The sequence below is a fragment of the Daucus carota genome, chromosome 6, assembly GCF_001625215.2.
Source record: "Daucus carota subsp. sativus chromosome 6, DH1 v3.0, whole genome shotgun sequence".
NCBI lineage: Eukaryota > Viridiplantae > Streptophyta > Magnoliopsida > Apiales > Apiaceae > Daucus > Daucus carota.
Window position 1 is genome coordinate 19,450,098 of NC_030386.2, and position 16,752 is coordinate 19,466,849.

A 16,752-nucleotide genomic window follows, 5' to 3' on the forward strand; every position below is an offset into this window, starting at 1 on the left:
TACTTACTATTTTTGAACACTACTTTTCACTATTACACCCACTACCTCTATATTTTATACTCTCTTTTTATTAAATATACACTATTACACCCACTACTTTCTTCCACTATCTCAAATCTATTATCAAATATTGATAGGTCCCACCACTTTACCCACTTTTCAACTACATATACTACCTTTTTCTTAATCTCCGTGAAATTCAAACCACACCACATAAAATGGGACGGAGGTAGTAGTCAACTTCTTCAAAAATTGACATTCCAACCATACTCTTCCCTTGCCTATAATTATAGCCAACCTCCTGTGAATGATTATATTTGTCGAATCTTTACAGGTCTGTAAGAAATCTGTAGGAAAATTACACATCATTTATTACCATGTTAAACTGATATATTCTATTTAAACAATCTAAATATTAATAACGTACTATTTTTAAATTATAGCCGACTAGTATAGCCAATACCATCTGAACACAATGTCTTACGGGTTCAGTAAATTTTACATAATATCTTACAGGTCCAATTTAACTAACGATTGTAGCTAACGCCATTGAAGATGCTCTTATGATCATTTAATATAATTAATTTGTCAACATTCATTATGTGATTTTGTGGAAATGGACATCTAATTTGAAACGGAGGGAGTATTAAAAATAAATGGATCCTACCACTCTATCTATTTTTTTTGCTAAATCACTATATCTATTTTTCATCTAACGTTACTCATTTTTTACACTTTTTTCATCTAACTTTACTATATTTTATACTTTTTCTCGGCATCTGTGTGCACAACCAATATATATAATTGGGGGACGGAGGGAGTAAATGTATGTGTATAGGTTTCAATCGTAGTTCACAAGGCCGAATTAAACAAAAAGATTATTATATGATCTTAAATGGCGATTTATTAGCAGATACAATTAAAATTGGCAAACGATGTTTAGGATACGGATACAATTATATCCGAATCCGAATCAGGGAACTCAAAACTAAACTGTATCCGAATGCGGAACTACCTAAAAAAATTCGATACCTAGTTCGACGGATATTATCCGAATACAAATAAATGTATCCGAATGCGAAACTACCTAAAAAAATTCGATACCTAGTTCGACGGATATTATCCGAATACGAATAAATATTCGAATCCAAACCTATTTTTTAGAGCATCCGCCAACAGCAGCTCTAATTGTTTTCTTTGCTCCAACTGACGTACTCCATTGATCATGTTCCGTTATTACAACTAAGATCTGTGTAGAGCTCCATGGTCAATACACAGCTTGTACTATATCTTTTTGGCGCAAGATTTAGCAACAACCTATTTTTGTTATACAACCAAAATCGAATTTTATTGGCTTGCTTTATAAACAAGAAGATTCTAAAATCGAATTAATTATTAAATTCATCACTGAAGTTGACAAAATATATCAACTTCATCATTGATCTTCACGGGACCTCAAGTGGCTCATCAAACTCGTTTACTAGTATCAAAATTATCACTGCCGTTAATTTTTAAATTAAAACTAACGGAAGTATGGACGGAATGACAGATGGGCTGTTGACATGGCAAACTAATAAATCTTTTAATTAGATTAATTTTAACATATAATTATCTAAATAAATGCATGGAACTAACTTTTTACATATATTTATTTTCATGTCTTTGTTTGGTACAAGAAACTCCAAAAAAAATAGAAGTGTTAAAAATCGAAAAGAAATTTTTTCAGTTTTGTCTCTAGAGTTTTCTTAAAATTAAAAAAGAGTTGGTGATATAAAAAATTTTTGATTTTTTTTCCAACTAAACATAGTCTAAGAGGGGTGTATTGGATTGAGATTTTAAATCATTTTTTTGCATTCATGAAATCCGAGGGTATTCGATTGGGATTGTTTGAAATCCATTAAAATCTTGAGGTATTCAATTGGGATTTTAAACTATGCTACAAAATCTAGTGGTATTCAATTGGGATTTTAAATTATGCTTTAAAATCCGATGGTATTCAATTGGGATTGTTTAAAATCCATTAAAATCTGATGGTATTCAAATGCTGATGGCTTTTTTTTCATTTCATAAAATGATGGATTTTGTGGCATTCTTCAGTGTATTTTAAGTTTTTTGAAATCCCACCAAATTCAATGGGATTTTGAAGCATTGTACCTAAATCCTATCAACTCTGCGACATTTCATCAAGAATCCGCAAAAAATCAAAATCCCATACAATCCATTAAAATCCATAGACTAAAAACAATGCATTAAAATCCCAATCGAATACACCCCGTAATTTTTATTTCAAGTGGACTACTGTAATATCTTACTAGTTTGAAGTGATTGGGATTGTAAAAATTAAAAATATTTTTTTGCCAACAATAATATTCACATAAATAAAATTTATTAAAATAAAAAACATTTCAATATTATTTAAAAATAATTATATCTAATAAAAAAACATAAAAGCTAATCTTGGATGTTTTGTTAATTATATCATAAAATTTAGTTCCATGCATTTATTTAGATAATTATATCCTAAAATTAATCTACTTAAAAGATTTCATACTATGGAAAAAAGGATAAAACTGTTCATTTATTAGCTTTCCACGTCAACAGCCCATTTGGCATTCCGTCCATACTTCTGTTAGTTTTAATTTAAAAGCTAAAACACAGTGATGATTTTGATACCAATAAACGAGTTTAATGAACCTAGACTGCGTGCATATTTTTTTTTGAAATAAGACTGCGTGCATATTAATGATGAAGTTAATATATTTTGTCGAGTTCGATAATTAACTCTTCTAAAATCTAGAGCTATTGTAAGGCTTGGCTCGTGGGATATAATGAGATAGTCGAAGTTGGTCTAACGACTCTAATCGAGGGTTTTCAATTTTATAACTTTGTTGATTAAATTAAAATATTGTACTTTTTTAAAGATAAATTTAGAATCAAATCTAATAAGACATGTACATGTTTAGTTTATTTTATAATATAATAATTATTATAAATATATTTTAAACCATATAAAATATTATATTATAATCATTTTTCGGATTTAGATATTTGCAGATTCGGATCCATATCTGGAACACTCAGATTTAGTTGATATTCGGCACGTGTCGGAAATAGATAATACCTTTTTTTCGAATACGATCACAGATATTTCGAACGAATATTGGTTTTTCTCAATTATTTGACTACAATATAGATACAATGAGAAAGATGAAAAAAAAAGAATATAGATAATATCGTCGTATTAAATTATTAATTTAAGAGCCAATATATTTTAAAAATAATATTAATAGAAGTACAAGGAACATGAGATTGAATATCAAAAACTTACACTTAAATAACATGATATTTGCAATTATGTCGGTTTAAAATATTTATTGATAATTATGATATAAATTTAATTTTTTTTAATTTTTGATTATTTTATAAACACGTGTTGGGAAATAGTAAAATAATTATTATCATAAATCAAAATATAAATAAAGTCAATAATATTATATAAACTAAATTAAATTCTACATTCTTTTACGGAAAATTAAATTATATATGACTAATTAAAATTCATATACGGTAAAATCTCTATAAATTAATATTTTTGAGCTCAGATTTTTTTTATCTTAACAAAATTATTTTTGAGAAAAAATCTTAACAAAATTATTAGTTTATCGATTAATGAATATTTCTTTATTTCATTAATAAATTGAAATATTATTAATTTGCATAATATTTCATGCCAAATCTAATTATATATTAATAATTCAACATACATACTACAGTAGTTAATCAAATATCGATTGTCAAATTATAAATTTTATGTACCAACAAATATTTACCTAGTTTTCTTCAAAAAAAATAAAATATTTACCTAGTTGCTTTATAAAAAAACCAAACTTAGTGATCGCGTAACATGCATGTATATGTAATAACATTCGTATATTCATTAGGGATTAGGGATGAATATGTATATGATTCTTTGAAGCTAAGAACCTCAAACATCTTAGAATTGTTTTAGAAAAACTATCCACAAAATATATTGATAATATGAGTTATATATAAAAGGATTAACTATCAATTTGATCACTTGTTTTGTTAGAATATATTAAAAGAATCATTTATGAATTTTTGATCTTATTTTGCTGATTGTTTCAAGTTAAGTCACATTCCAATAAACTTTTGTGAATATGTTAAGATAAATTTTTGTTAAATTATATGACATGAATTTGATTGAAACTTGACATGAATATTCGATTGGACGTGATAACTTGTACACAATGCAATGTGATGATGAATAATAAACATTAGATCGGAAAATTTTACAAATTAATGTTAAACTCAATTGAAAAGGTAAGACGAGTATATATTTAATTCAAAGATGTAAGTTGTAAGAAAGATACACATACGTTTATTCAGAAAAATTTCCAATAATCACTCTTTTTATTTATACAAATTTTGAAATCAATAGAATGTAATGTTATTTTGAATTTATTGATGCAAAGAAAACCAAAGATATGTCGTTGAATATTGACGTATTCAAAAAAAATATATATAATATTTAACCTTAAAAAATTATATATTTAATGAATTATTATTTTATATTTTTTAACAGGTCTATAAATACTTTTCAAAAATCTATAATATCACAGACTTAATGTTGTCAATTTATCTTTATTTTTGAGTAAAATTATTAATTTATCTTATTCATCAAAGTTTAAAATCGTAAAAAATTGGTTTTTTTAATCGAATATTCATTTTTCCATCTTAATTTAAGCGAACATGCGAGTGATGGAAAGAACGGAATATCTGATTTTCCACACTTCATGCAATGCAGCATTCGAAGTCATACTTGAATGCAATTACACCGAACAAATAAGGGTAGTATGGTAAGTGAACTCACTTTTGAAGATCATACACAGACAGCTATATATATCATATTGATGGAATGTAAGCACATTGAACATTCAAATACTCAGCTTCTTACTCTCTCAATCAACAATCACTCGCTCAATCAACATTCAAACTCTCAGAGTTCTCACTCCTCTGCGTCGCTCCAGTCGGTTCTCTCTCATCAATTACTTTTCTCGCCGTTCCCGCCTTTTTTACGACATTTTTTGTTTTGTAGCTTAATGTGAAATTTAAGTCTAATCGTACGTATAGCTTTGCTTGTATGAATAAATTAAGTTGCGTTTGTAGTTATTATACGTGTAGATATGCTCCGAGTTATGTGTTTTGTGTTTTACAAGTGTATATATCCAGTTTTGGTAAAATTCTGGTTAGATTTGATGATTTTTTATGCAAGCAGAGGAGCTAAATGTGTTTGCTAATTGATTTTTGGTTTAAGTTTCACATTAATTAAGTGATTTAAGTTCGTTTTTGTTTTACTGCCTCGAGGTGGTGATAGTGATGTTCGTATTTGTTTTTCGGATTTTTTCTACCAGCTGAACGTTACAACCGGATGTTTGTGATTATATGCATAGATTTGGTTGTATGAGTGATGATTTTTGGATAGGCTAGTGAACAGATTTCATACGAGCTATATATGTTATGTTTTATAGGTGTGGTGATATACTTTTGTTGAATAATTCTGGTCAGGTATGGTGATAGTTGATTCAAGCAGAGCTGAAATTTTGTTGTATGCTGACATATTTGAATCCATGTTTCTTAAGGCGATTGTTAGGTTTTCGTTTTGATTGTCCTATTTGTTTTCTCTTTCTCTTTTTTTTTTCTTCCAGGCCGACCGCGTAACCGGATCTTTGTAGTTATATATATATATAGAATTGGTTGTATTAGTTAGATACTTTGATAAGTTGTGCTGTTTTGGATGAACAGGTGAGGAGATCTTAATTTGTTGGATTTTTGGTTAAGTCATTCTTTTTAAGTTAGTGTTTGTAATGGTATGTATAAATTTAGTTATATGAGTAATATAAGCTGCAGGTTTTTATCAAGTTTTAAAAATTCAACCAGAGGAGCTTAAATTCATAAGTTAGTGTACAGGAGTAGAGATTTGAGTTTGTGGAACTGTTTAGGTGTTTATGGTTTTGTCATTTATATAATTGAATGTTATCTCCATCTGTAAGTCAAGTAACTTTTGTATTCTAAATTTCTAGGTGAAGTTATCTATATTTGTTGAAGTCTATATATTATGTTTAACAACTTTGATGCTCTTTTGAATTGCTTCTGGAAATCTATTAAGAAAACTCAATTTTTTTTGCATTATTATATTCATATTTTGTAGGAGATAGTTACACCACCGTGATTGTTTGTTAATTATTTTTTCCTGTTTTGAGTTCTATGCATAGTACTTGAATTTTGGGCTTGAGTGAATTTTGTAACTTGATTTACACATATGTATTGCTTGATTGTAAGACTTGAGTCAGTTGAGTCATCGAATGTTTGTAAATATATGTGTAGATTTTGTTTTATGACTTGTGTTTTACTGGATTTATAGGTGAAGAGATCTGGATTCGTTGGACTGCTGATTTGGTTTAGTGTTTTAGTGCCTTCCTGGATTGTTTGAGTTAAAAATGAGTACCGAACTCCTGGAAATTCAGCCACAGGAAATCAGATTTATTAGTAAGTTGACATATTTATAATTTGTTACTGTAATTATACTTAGCAATGAGTATTTAACTTATAGTTGATTCAAGTATGTAATAGTAAGTTACATAAAGAGTTGTTCTGCTTCCATAGTTAAAAGTTGTTAAGCTCTTGACCTGTTGTTTATTTGATGATGTGTTTACCACGTATGTTCCACTTGAGGTCTGGTGAGGGTGATAGATGTGCAGGCGTGCAGCCCTTTCCCCAGTTGAGATTTTGTTTATGTGAATGCATCTAGGCTCTAGCTTGTGGAACATATATTGGGAAAGTTACAAACTACGTCGAAATATATGAGATTATTTTTTACAAAAATGAATTTAAAATTTGTTTTTTAAGAGGTTTATTGTTATATTTCCCCTTTATCATATTGGTAAAGATATTGAAGCAAACATTATCTCTCAAGTTGTGGTGCCTTTTTAGAGTAATTTGTTTCTTATCTTGCTGATTCTGCGCGGGCTTTATGAGAAGCTAACATTTATTTTTTATTTAATATGATTCCCTGTTATTTTGTAGTTGAATCGAAGAAACAATGTTCATGCTCTGTTCGATTAGTCAACAAGACCAACCAACATGTTGCCTTTAAGGTTCAAATGAATAGTTGATAACATTGATGTACTTGTGTAACTGTGCATTTATTTCATGGATTTTAGCTCAGTAAAATAAATCACTGTACTCGCAGGTGATAACAACATCTCCCAGAAAATACCGTGTACGGCCAAACACAGGCGTATTGAATCCAAAAGGGATATGTGACTTTACAGGTATCTGGTTTCCAATGATGTCTCAAATAACTTATCTTCGTCAATTCTCCCCAATGTATGGACCTTTTGCTTGCTTTGAAGCTGATTTATCTTTCTAAATAAGAAATCAAAGAAGTAAAAGGTAAAGGCTTGAGTGTGACTATTACTTAAAAAATCCATGCATTGATTTTCTTTTGCTATTGATTTGCTTCAGAGAATTTGTGTGTACTTGAACGCTGTTGTTCTATTCTTTCCACCTGTTTGAATATAGTTACAATGCAAGCACAACTGGATATTCCTCTTGATTTGATTTGCAAAGACAAGTTCTTACTTCAATGTGCTATGGTTGTTGCTGGGACGACTGAGGAGGATATTACATCTGTCACAGTACCGTTTAAAGATTTTTTCACTATTGACATAGATGAAAAGTATGTTGAGGGGAAGAAGCTTGGAGTGATACTTGTCAGCCCTCCCAATTCTATTACACTTTCTCCAGTCAATGAAAGACTAAATCAGGTGCAATCTTATGAAGTGTCAATACCAGAAGATCAAAATCCAAATAGCATTGAAAACTTAATTTCTCATCAGACGGTGAGCTGTTCTTTAATAACAACTGTTCCTGTCTTAAATCAGTGTGAAATCTTGTCACTGATGTTACATTTTGGTTTATAAAGTCCAAGTTCTATATTTGGCTGAGGTTTTTAATATCCTTTATGAAGGTGTGGGTCATATTCAGTTTCATATTGTTAAGTATATCAAGCGTAGATGCGATTTAGAGAATTTAGGTTGTCTACAAAATGTCAGTTTTCTTTTCCTGTCACGTATATTTCAAATTCAGAAGTTCATAAAATCTTTCAGGTTACTGAGGATGCGAAAGAAAACAAAAAGGATGTTGCTGAGGACTTAAAGCCAATAATTAAAGAAAATACTGAGGAGTCGATGCAAAGCAAAGATGTCGTGCATGAAATGAAGGATGAATTAATTTCTAAAACGAAAAAGGATCTGGAGGAGATCTTGAAAGATATTAAGGACTCTAAACCATTGAGTGTTGTAGCATCTAAACTAATGGATGGGGATGAGCTGAAGTTAGTGAAGGAAATTGAGGAGGTGAAGTCAAAAATAATAGGATCTGAATCAAAGTTAAATGAGGTAAGATTTTTACTGTATGTAGTTTCATTTCCACAAAATGTATTACTAAGAGTAACAAGTATATGACAGCAAAATGTTTCTGTATGGGACATAGACAAGCCAGGTGAAACAATTTTTGGGTTAGTAGCAGATTATTAATCATCACATTATGTCAGTTATAGGTCTACAACTAGATAAAGAGAAATGCTGGACAATATGATGTGAAGTTATTCAACTGTTATGTCACACATTTTGTATTTATACTTTTTTACAGAGTAAAATACTTATATAAGACCTTATTCCCCTATGAAATCAATCCGTCTCCGTATACTTCAGTAATTTTAGTTTTGTTTGAAAGCAATTTCTACATTAAGTGAGAGTTAATATGTAATAAGCAAAGAGAATTACTCACTTTCAGATAATAGCAAAACTGATTCTATTGTTAATTGCTTCTGGGTGTTCAGCAAAATACAGATATGTTTTTCACTCCCTAGTTGTGTTAGTAACCAAAATCTGTGGCTTGTCCCAGGCCGAGAGAAAAATTTCAAAGCTGACAGAAGAGAAGAGGCTGAGCACCCAAGACAGGAAAATTGTACAGGAATTGGTAAGTTGTAAACTGATAATTTTTTTTGACCCCAATCAGTTCTTTTGCATTATTAATCTAAGACTGTTTGTTACGTTCTGCATGCTTTAAGTGTCCAGTGCTGTCATTGATATGATTGGTAAAGTCTGGTGTGCTTTTGAGGGTTGAATGGGTTGTTAATGATCAAGAAACTGTTTATATATGTACGTTCCAAATCGTGCTAGAGTTCCACTATGTATCTCCTCATGTTCACTGACCACTAGCAAACAGATTCCGTATTTATGTTGTTATTTACTCTCTGTCTATCCCTAGATATTCAGTAATATTGCATCCTGAAAGTGAATGAGTAAAAATTTTAATGTGCGAAAATTACTGTATCTATGAGTCATTGGCTTATGGGATCATGTCTGAGAGGTTTGTAATATTGTTTATGAAGGTATTTCAGAAAAAGGAAGCATCGACGTCCACCTCTAAGGCAGATGGTGGAGATAATACTAAGCTAACAAAGTTCAATTCAATGACTCTAATCATTGACTCTGGTTAGTTATATTTAATTTCTCATATATTGTCTTATATTTAAGACTTGCCTTTTATGTTGAATAATCTGCTCTAATTTGCAGTGTCATGTATCATGCCTAAATTACTATTTGTATTATATCATGCCTAATATACTCTCTTTTTTTGGTCATACTGCCTAATATACTTTGATTGCATTGGTCATGTACTGTCTAAATTACATATATTTGCCTAATTATCCTTCAGCCAAAGGAGAAGAGATACAGATTGATTCTGATCTTATTGAAGGAAAAAGTTCTCTTCTTAAAACTGTGAGCCCTCCTCACTTTGCTTGGTATTAGCATCTTAGTATTAGTATCTGTTTTGCATTAAAATTGATTTTTCTCAACAGATTTTTGAGTGTGGGAGGGAATCAGGGAAGCCTATAATTTTTGAAATTGATGGAGAGGAAGAGAATCATTTCAAGTCTCTTTTGTACTTCCTCCATAAAAATAAACTGAAGGAAGAGATAAAAAGAAGTCCTTCTGATATCTATGGTCTTTTGGTTGTTGCAGACAAGTATGGTACTACTTCATGCATCAAAGAGTGTAGCAGGTCATTGAAAAATTTAGATATGATTGAGGAAGTAGCTTTGTTATACCTTGACCCATGGAGCATCCTCATGATGACTGATGTTCAAAACTATGGAATGATAAGATCTGCCAAACAATTCTTCATGAATAAGTTTGGAGACTTTGATAGGTACTGGTCTTATTTAATCTTACTATAATTTACCATTTGATGTTTGTTAAGCATTTGATAATTTGCATCTTAGGTTTCCAGAGGATCTAAAGACCAAACTAAGTTTACTAGAAAAGTTAGTTTACTAGAAAAGTTTTTGGTCGATAAGTTCTCTGAAATTCAGAGGTATAGTATCCTCGTTAACCAGCCTTCATTTGTTAATCTTTATATTATTAAAAGTGTCTTTTTCTTTTCAGTGCCCCTGAGAAGTTTGATCTCTACATGGTTGAGGCTGTGCTTGAAAGTAGTGCTTTACAAATCGATTCAGAAGATGACATCTATGACCTCGTCGTCAAATGGTCAGAAGTTCAATATCCATATGAGCGACAGCGAATACAATTCCTAAGTGAAAGGATTCATTCACTTGTGAGATTCGTGTTCATGAGCAGAGCAAAACTGATTGAAGCAAAATTTTTTTGGAAGAAGTCCCTAAATCAAACACCTTTCCCATGAAATGTTTTTTAGCATGGTTCATTAAATTATTGGCATATTTGGTGAAAATTTGACCTTTGAAAACTTGTAATGCAATCTTAAGACGTCGTTGATCAAAGTACTCAACCGTCTTCTGGAATAACACTCATACCAATGAAGCAACCAGGAGCTTCCGGGCATCGAGAATTGCTTTGTTCCAACTTTCGGCGTGGTTGGTGGTCATGATATCAAATCGATGATGCTCGTCATATACTAAAAGATTTATATTTGTATAGTTGTCAAAACTTCAATAAGTACTTTTTTCTCTTGGAAATCTCAAGTCTGGTGAGGAGTTCGGGGATTGAAATAGGGGTAAGCGGATCTGTAAAATAAATAAATGCAACGGTAAAATAATTAATAATTTACGGGAAGATACATGGAAGTTATCTTTAGTACAATATTTTATCTCTCGATTCATTATCTAATTTGTCATTTATTTAAGATTGGCCTTATATTTTGCATAATATACTTTTATTTCCAATAATTAAAGTATATTTGTCATTTTTCTTAACAGATATTTGAGTGCGAGAAGGAATCAAGCAAACCAATAATTTTTATAATTGATGGAGAGAAAGAGATTCCTCTTAAATCTCTTTTGTACTTTTTCCATAAATATTAATTAAAAGAAGACATAAAAAGAAATCCTTGTCCATATTGGCAGATTATTGAGAATTTTAGATGTGATCGAGAAAACTCCTAAAAAGTAATGATTTACAAGTTGATTTCGAATATGAGATTTATGACCTACTCATCAAATGGTCTGAAATTCACTAACCATATGAGTAACAACGAATTAAATTGTTAAATGAAAGGATCCATTCACTTATCAAATTCATGTTCATGACAATGAAATTAAAGAGGGAACATTGTTCAAAACTCTTGGCTAATGGAACATGTGATTTTCAAATATTTTATCCTTTTAGAGGTGTTCAAGGTTTTGTGTTCACCCCTCGATGCATAGATTAAGGGGATGACCTTTCAACATTTGGATTGGTTTTAGAAAGATACGAAGAAGGTCCTGAATGTGTTGAATTTAATTGCATATTCTATATGTTCTCAAAGAAAGACAATGATGTCAACGATGATTACACTCTTACCGATGTAAATAGGTATGTTAGTCAACCAATCACTTGCAAAGATCTTTTGCCTTGGCTGGATTTGATGGATAATAACAGTCCATTTTTTTTGGGTGGAGTACTCTTAGAGGTGGCAATTGTTTTGTTTCGTGTATTTTCGTGTACTCGTAGGCGAAACTCGTATCCGTCTGTTATTAATTTTGTGTACTTAATTTGAAACCCGTATCCGATCTGAAATGTTTCGTGTATATTATATATAAAAATATTAATATAATTTTAATCAAAAAATAGTTTTAATATAATTCTACTAACTATGAATGATATATTTATGCTTGCATACGATTCTCTACAATTTTTTTTTTGATGATGAGAATGAATCTCAACGAATATGAAGCGGTAATTTACCGTGATAATTCTTTCATTCAAGAAAGTTTATCATCTAACCATCAGACATGCAAGATGACCGGGGAAATTTAGATAATAAAACTTTAATGTCCGAAAAGAAAAACCTGTCTTCTTCCAAGCATCCTGAAAATATAAACAAAGGAAACAAGGAGAATATAAGTCCATATATAACTGATTATATATATTATTAAAAAAATAAAAGATAATATGTCCAATAATCAATAATTATTAACATCATGTGTGTATCATTCAAGTAGTGAAAAGGAAATTAAAAAAAGTCTCAACCAAAGGTGGATCTTTGGTGAGACACTAATGAATAAGAAAATATACCGAAGATATAACGTAACAATTATTAACAAGCCAACAAAGTAGCACATAATTGCAGCCAACAAAGTGGCACATAATTGCCTCTTACAAAGCCAAAAATATGACATCAATCATAGTCACCCATAAATGATACATAAATAGCCATCAATAGAGGCACAATTAACACACTAACTGATTTAAATGTGAAGCAATACATTTCCAAAAAAATTCAAATAATTTCCATTTATACAAAAGAATCAACTTGAATGAGATAAAAGAAATTCTAATTGAGGAAATTAAAATATTTATATGAAGTCCTTAGAGTCTAAGTATAACATCAATCAATAAATATAATATAACAATTATTAAAAAGGATATTATAACAATTACTAAAAAGGTTAATATCAAAAGTTAAAAAATGAAAAAAAAAGTCAATCACTATTTAAGAAAAAATTACATGATACAATTACTCTTTATATCAATCAGAATAATTAAAATTAAATGCAGACAAATTAAACTGAAAATTAAATACAATTCTACAAAACTGAAATCTTAAATTATATCAAAATTTTAGTCAAAAATATTACAACCGCAAACCACCACCGCGAACCACCGTTAAACCACCACCGTTTACCCGATATGTAAAATCTCGTAAAAAACATGTTAACAGTAAATCAAAAACCTATATTTGGTTGTGGTTGCATAGAATTCAATCTTACGCAAGGAAATATCAAAATACAAAGGATATAATTTAGGAATAATAATAGAAAGATTTGATGCATCTATCTAAATTATCAACGGATCACGTAAACAAGTAAGATTGTGAATTAGAAAAAGTACACCTTAATTTTGTGGAGTATATTCACACAAAATGAGTCGTTTTCAAATATGATCAGTCCTTTAAAGATGTCCTTGCAGATGTCGGAGAGAAGATCGATATCCGGATATTTGATTCGGTTGAAAACACAAATCGGATGGATGAGAATTGAAAGTGTGAATAAGAGAGCAAAAGAGATCAAATCATGTTATACTAAAAGTTTTTATATATACACACAAAAATATATGTATTTTTTGGGCGAGATGCACAAATGAGACAGAGAGAGTCCTACCTTTGGAGAGATCATCCGCGGGAGACAGTTCCTCGTGGCGATCACTTTAGTTTCATCATTCTCCTCTTTCTTCATGAAATCAAACAAACCACGATCGCTACTCTCGTAATTTGGATGATTTCGATTTTGAAAAATATGACTATCGTGAATTTTAGCCGGTCATGGAATTCAAAAAAAAAATGATGATTGATGTTCGATGCTACTATACTTCTTTGTTTTCAAAAACTATAACATCGCACAATTCTCTACAAATTTGTTAATGTGTCTATGATATATATCTACATATACATATAAATATATATATTTTACACAATTATATATTTAATATATTATAACATATATATAATACAAATTATTTACAAATATTTCGTGTACTTTCGTTTCGTGTACCCAAAATGAAACCCATATCCGACACGATATCTATCGTGTAATTTCGTGTTCGTGTACTTTCGTGTATCAAAAATTAAAACGCATATCCATTTTTTTCGTGTCGTTTCATTTCATGTTAGCGTGTTACGTGTCAAATTGCCGAGCCTAAGTACTCTATATGACGCTTGATATATTTCAGATTTAGTTTGTAGAATAATAGACTTTATATGAAGAGTTGTAGACCACTTTAGGATTGTGTATGTTTAATTGTTGAAGATGGAATGTTATATGTTTTTTATTGTAGTGGACCTGGAAAAATAGCATGTTAATATATGTTACATATAAATTTCCTGTTATCCTCCATATTTGACTGAGATACTGTTGTACTGGGACTCCATGAGAAGTGAATTTTGATTGTGAAAAGTATTTGGCTTGGTTTCCGAATGTACATGTTTTATGTTTTATGACGATTTATTTGACTATGATTTCACATAAGGAAATATTGTATACTATTCTCTGTTTTATGACTTAATGCCCTTTTACCCTCAATGTTTATGGGTGTGTCTTGATACGTATATGGTCTCAATAATTTAATTCGGTCGATTCAATCCTCCAAGTATCTGTTATGTCTTGATTAACCCTTAAACCGAGAAAGAGTGATAAAACGGTACATAAAGGCGGAGAAAAGTTGACAATTCACAACCATTTATTCCGGTACGAGGGTAACACGGTACATAAAACGAATACTTTGATGATTAAATTGGTTGAGTTAAAATATCGAGGGCTAATCAGTACACCCCTAAACTTCAAGAGTTAAAAGGTCTTGCAAGTTATAGTATCTAAATGTCTGAATATTTTGGGTAGATAAAAGTTACCTTATCATGACACCAGAATTTATGTAACCAACATACAGGTTTCTAACATTAAACTGAAATCAAGGTTGACAACATAAAGGTTGCACAATCAGTATTTTAAGTGTGACTTAGACAAGTTGCTGTAGTTGATGGTGAATTAAATAATGAACCATTATTCCTCTGAAATTTCATGACTATGTCCCAATTTTGTGGTTGAGTTTATAAATGCAAGAGTTGTTGACCATATGAACACTCAAACATACTCAGAAAAACGATGTCAAAACTAATTCTTTCTTTTTCAATTAACACCTCATTCAATATATATCTGAAAATTTTGAAATATAATCAATTGTGTAACTATATGCAGGGTATTCAAGGGAGAAAAGAAAAAACCAGAAGCCTATTTGATAAGGTTCAACTATCTATTTCAGCATATGACACGGCATGGGTTGCGATATAGGTCGCTTCTCCTCATGATTTCACAGGCTCCTTGCTTCTCCAATTGTGTGGATTGGATATTAAACAACCAACTAAATGATGACTCCTCAGATCTTCCTCGTCAAAATGTATAATGCTTTCATCTACATTAGCATGTATTATTGCACCTAAGCGATGGGGCGTGGGTTAGAAACACATCAATAGAGGTGTATATTTAACTAATTTTCCTATCTGCATTGTCAGTCCGCTATATCTATTTGTGTCAAAGACGAGACTCGTTTTGTAGGTACACATTTTCTTGATTATTATTGTTATGCTACTGATGACAATCAACATGCACCAATGGGTTTTTACATCATTTTTTCAAGAATGCTTGAGTATTCATATGGTCTTGTTTAATCTTGAAATGATAAACCCGACTACAAAATTGGGACATAATCATGAAATTTCAGAGTAAGAATGGTTCATTATTTAATTCACCGTCGACTACAGCAGTTTCTCTAAGTCACACTCAAGATACTGGTTGTGCAGCCTTTGTGTTGGCAACTTTGATTTCTATTGCATGTCAGCAACCTGCATATTTGCTACATATCTTTTGGTGTCATGATAGAGTAACTTTTATCTACCACGAAAAATCAAAAATTCAGATAATATAACTTGCAAGACCTTTTAACCCTTAAAATTTGGGGGTGTACCGATTAACCCTCGATATTTTAACTCGACCGATTTAACCCTTAAAATATTCGTTATGTACCGAATAACCCTCGTACCCGAATAAATATTTCTGAATTATCAAGTTTGCCTCTCTGTTATATAACATTTTTTTGGCTCCATCCCGGCATGAGGGCTAATCAAAACATAACAGATACTTAGAGGGTTAGATCAGCCGAGTTAAAATATTTAGGCCGAATTGGTACATACCCCAAATATTGAGGGTGAAAAGGGCATTAAGCCATGTTTCATTTTTGTTGCCAGTAAAGAGGCAAAGCTACTCGGTTATTTGAAGTTTTAAGTGGTGCATGGTTAGATGTAGGTGTTTAGTTTAATTTTCTATTGTTGCAAGTATGTGGAAAAATGTTATCACACTTATACCTAGTGGACCAGTGACTTTGTGTGTGGTTCCAAGATAATGAAATGTGAGCACAAAACTTATATGCACAAAAATCTTTATAGAAGTTTTAGAGCTAGTTTAGGCTGTCAATAATTCTTGCTAGTCATTCTAGTCTCGTACATTTCATTGAAAGATAAACCAGCATGCTTGTCTAACTATTAAAATCTACAGTATTTTTGTGAACAATTTGACAACTTTGCTGCATCATTGGCACAGTTATTGTCCACTGATTTTCCAGTGCATGGTCTAAAAAAAAAATTTACAATATCTGATTC

At 30.7% G+C, this 16,752-nt stretch overlaps 1 protein-coding gene across 1 annotated transcript; it reads left to right on the top strand.

Annotated features, from left to right (window-relative positions):
- The first annotated feature begins 6,107 nt into the window (after positions 1-6,107).
- Positions 6,108-10,791, top strand: LOC108226008 (vesicle-associated protein 2-2). The gene is made up of 10 exons (XM_017400961.2): positions 6,108-6,567; positions 7,105-7,175; positions 7,271-7,352; positions 7,603-7,922; positions 8,190-8,480; positions 8,989-9,063; positions 9,479-9,581; positions 9,805-9,869; positions 9,950-10,299; positions 10,536-10,791. Exons 1-10 carry the CDS (start codon positions 6,519-6,521, stop codon positions 10,789-10,791), a joined length of 1,662 nt encoding a protein of 553 aa, XP_017256450.1. The 5' UTR covers positions 6,108-6,518.
- The last annotated feature ends 5,961 nt before the right edge of the window (positions 10,792-16,752 follow it).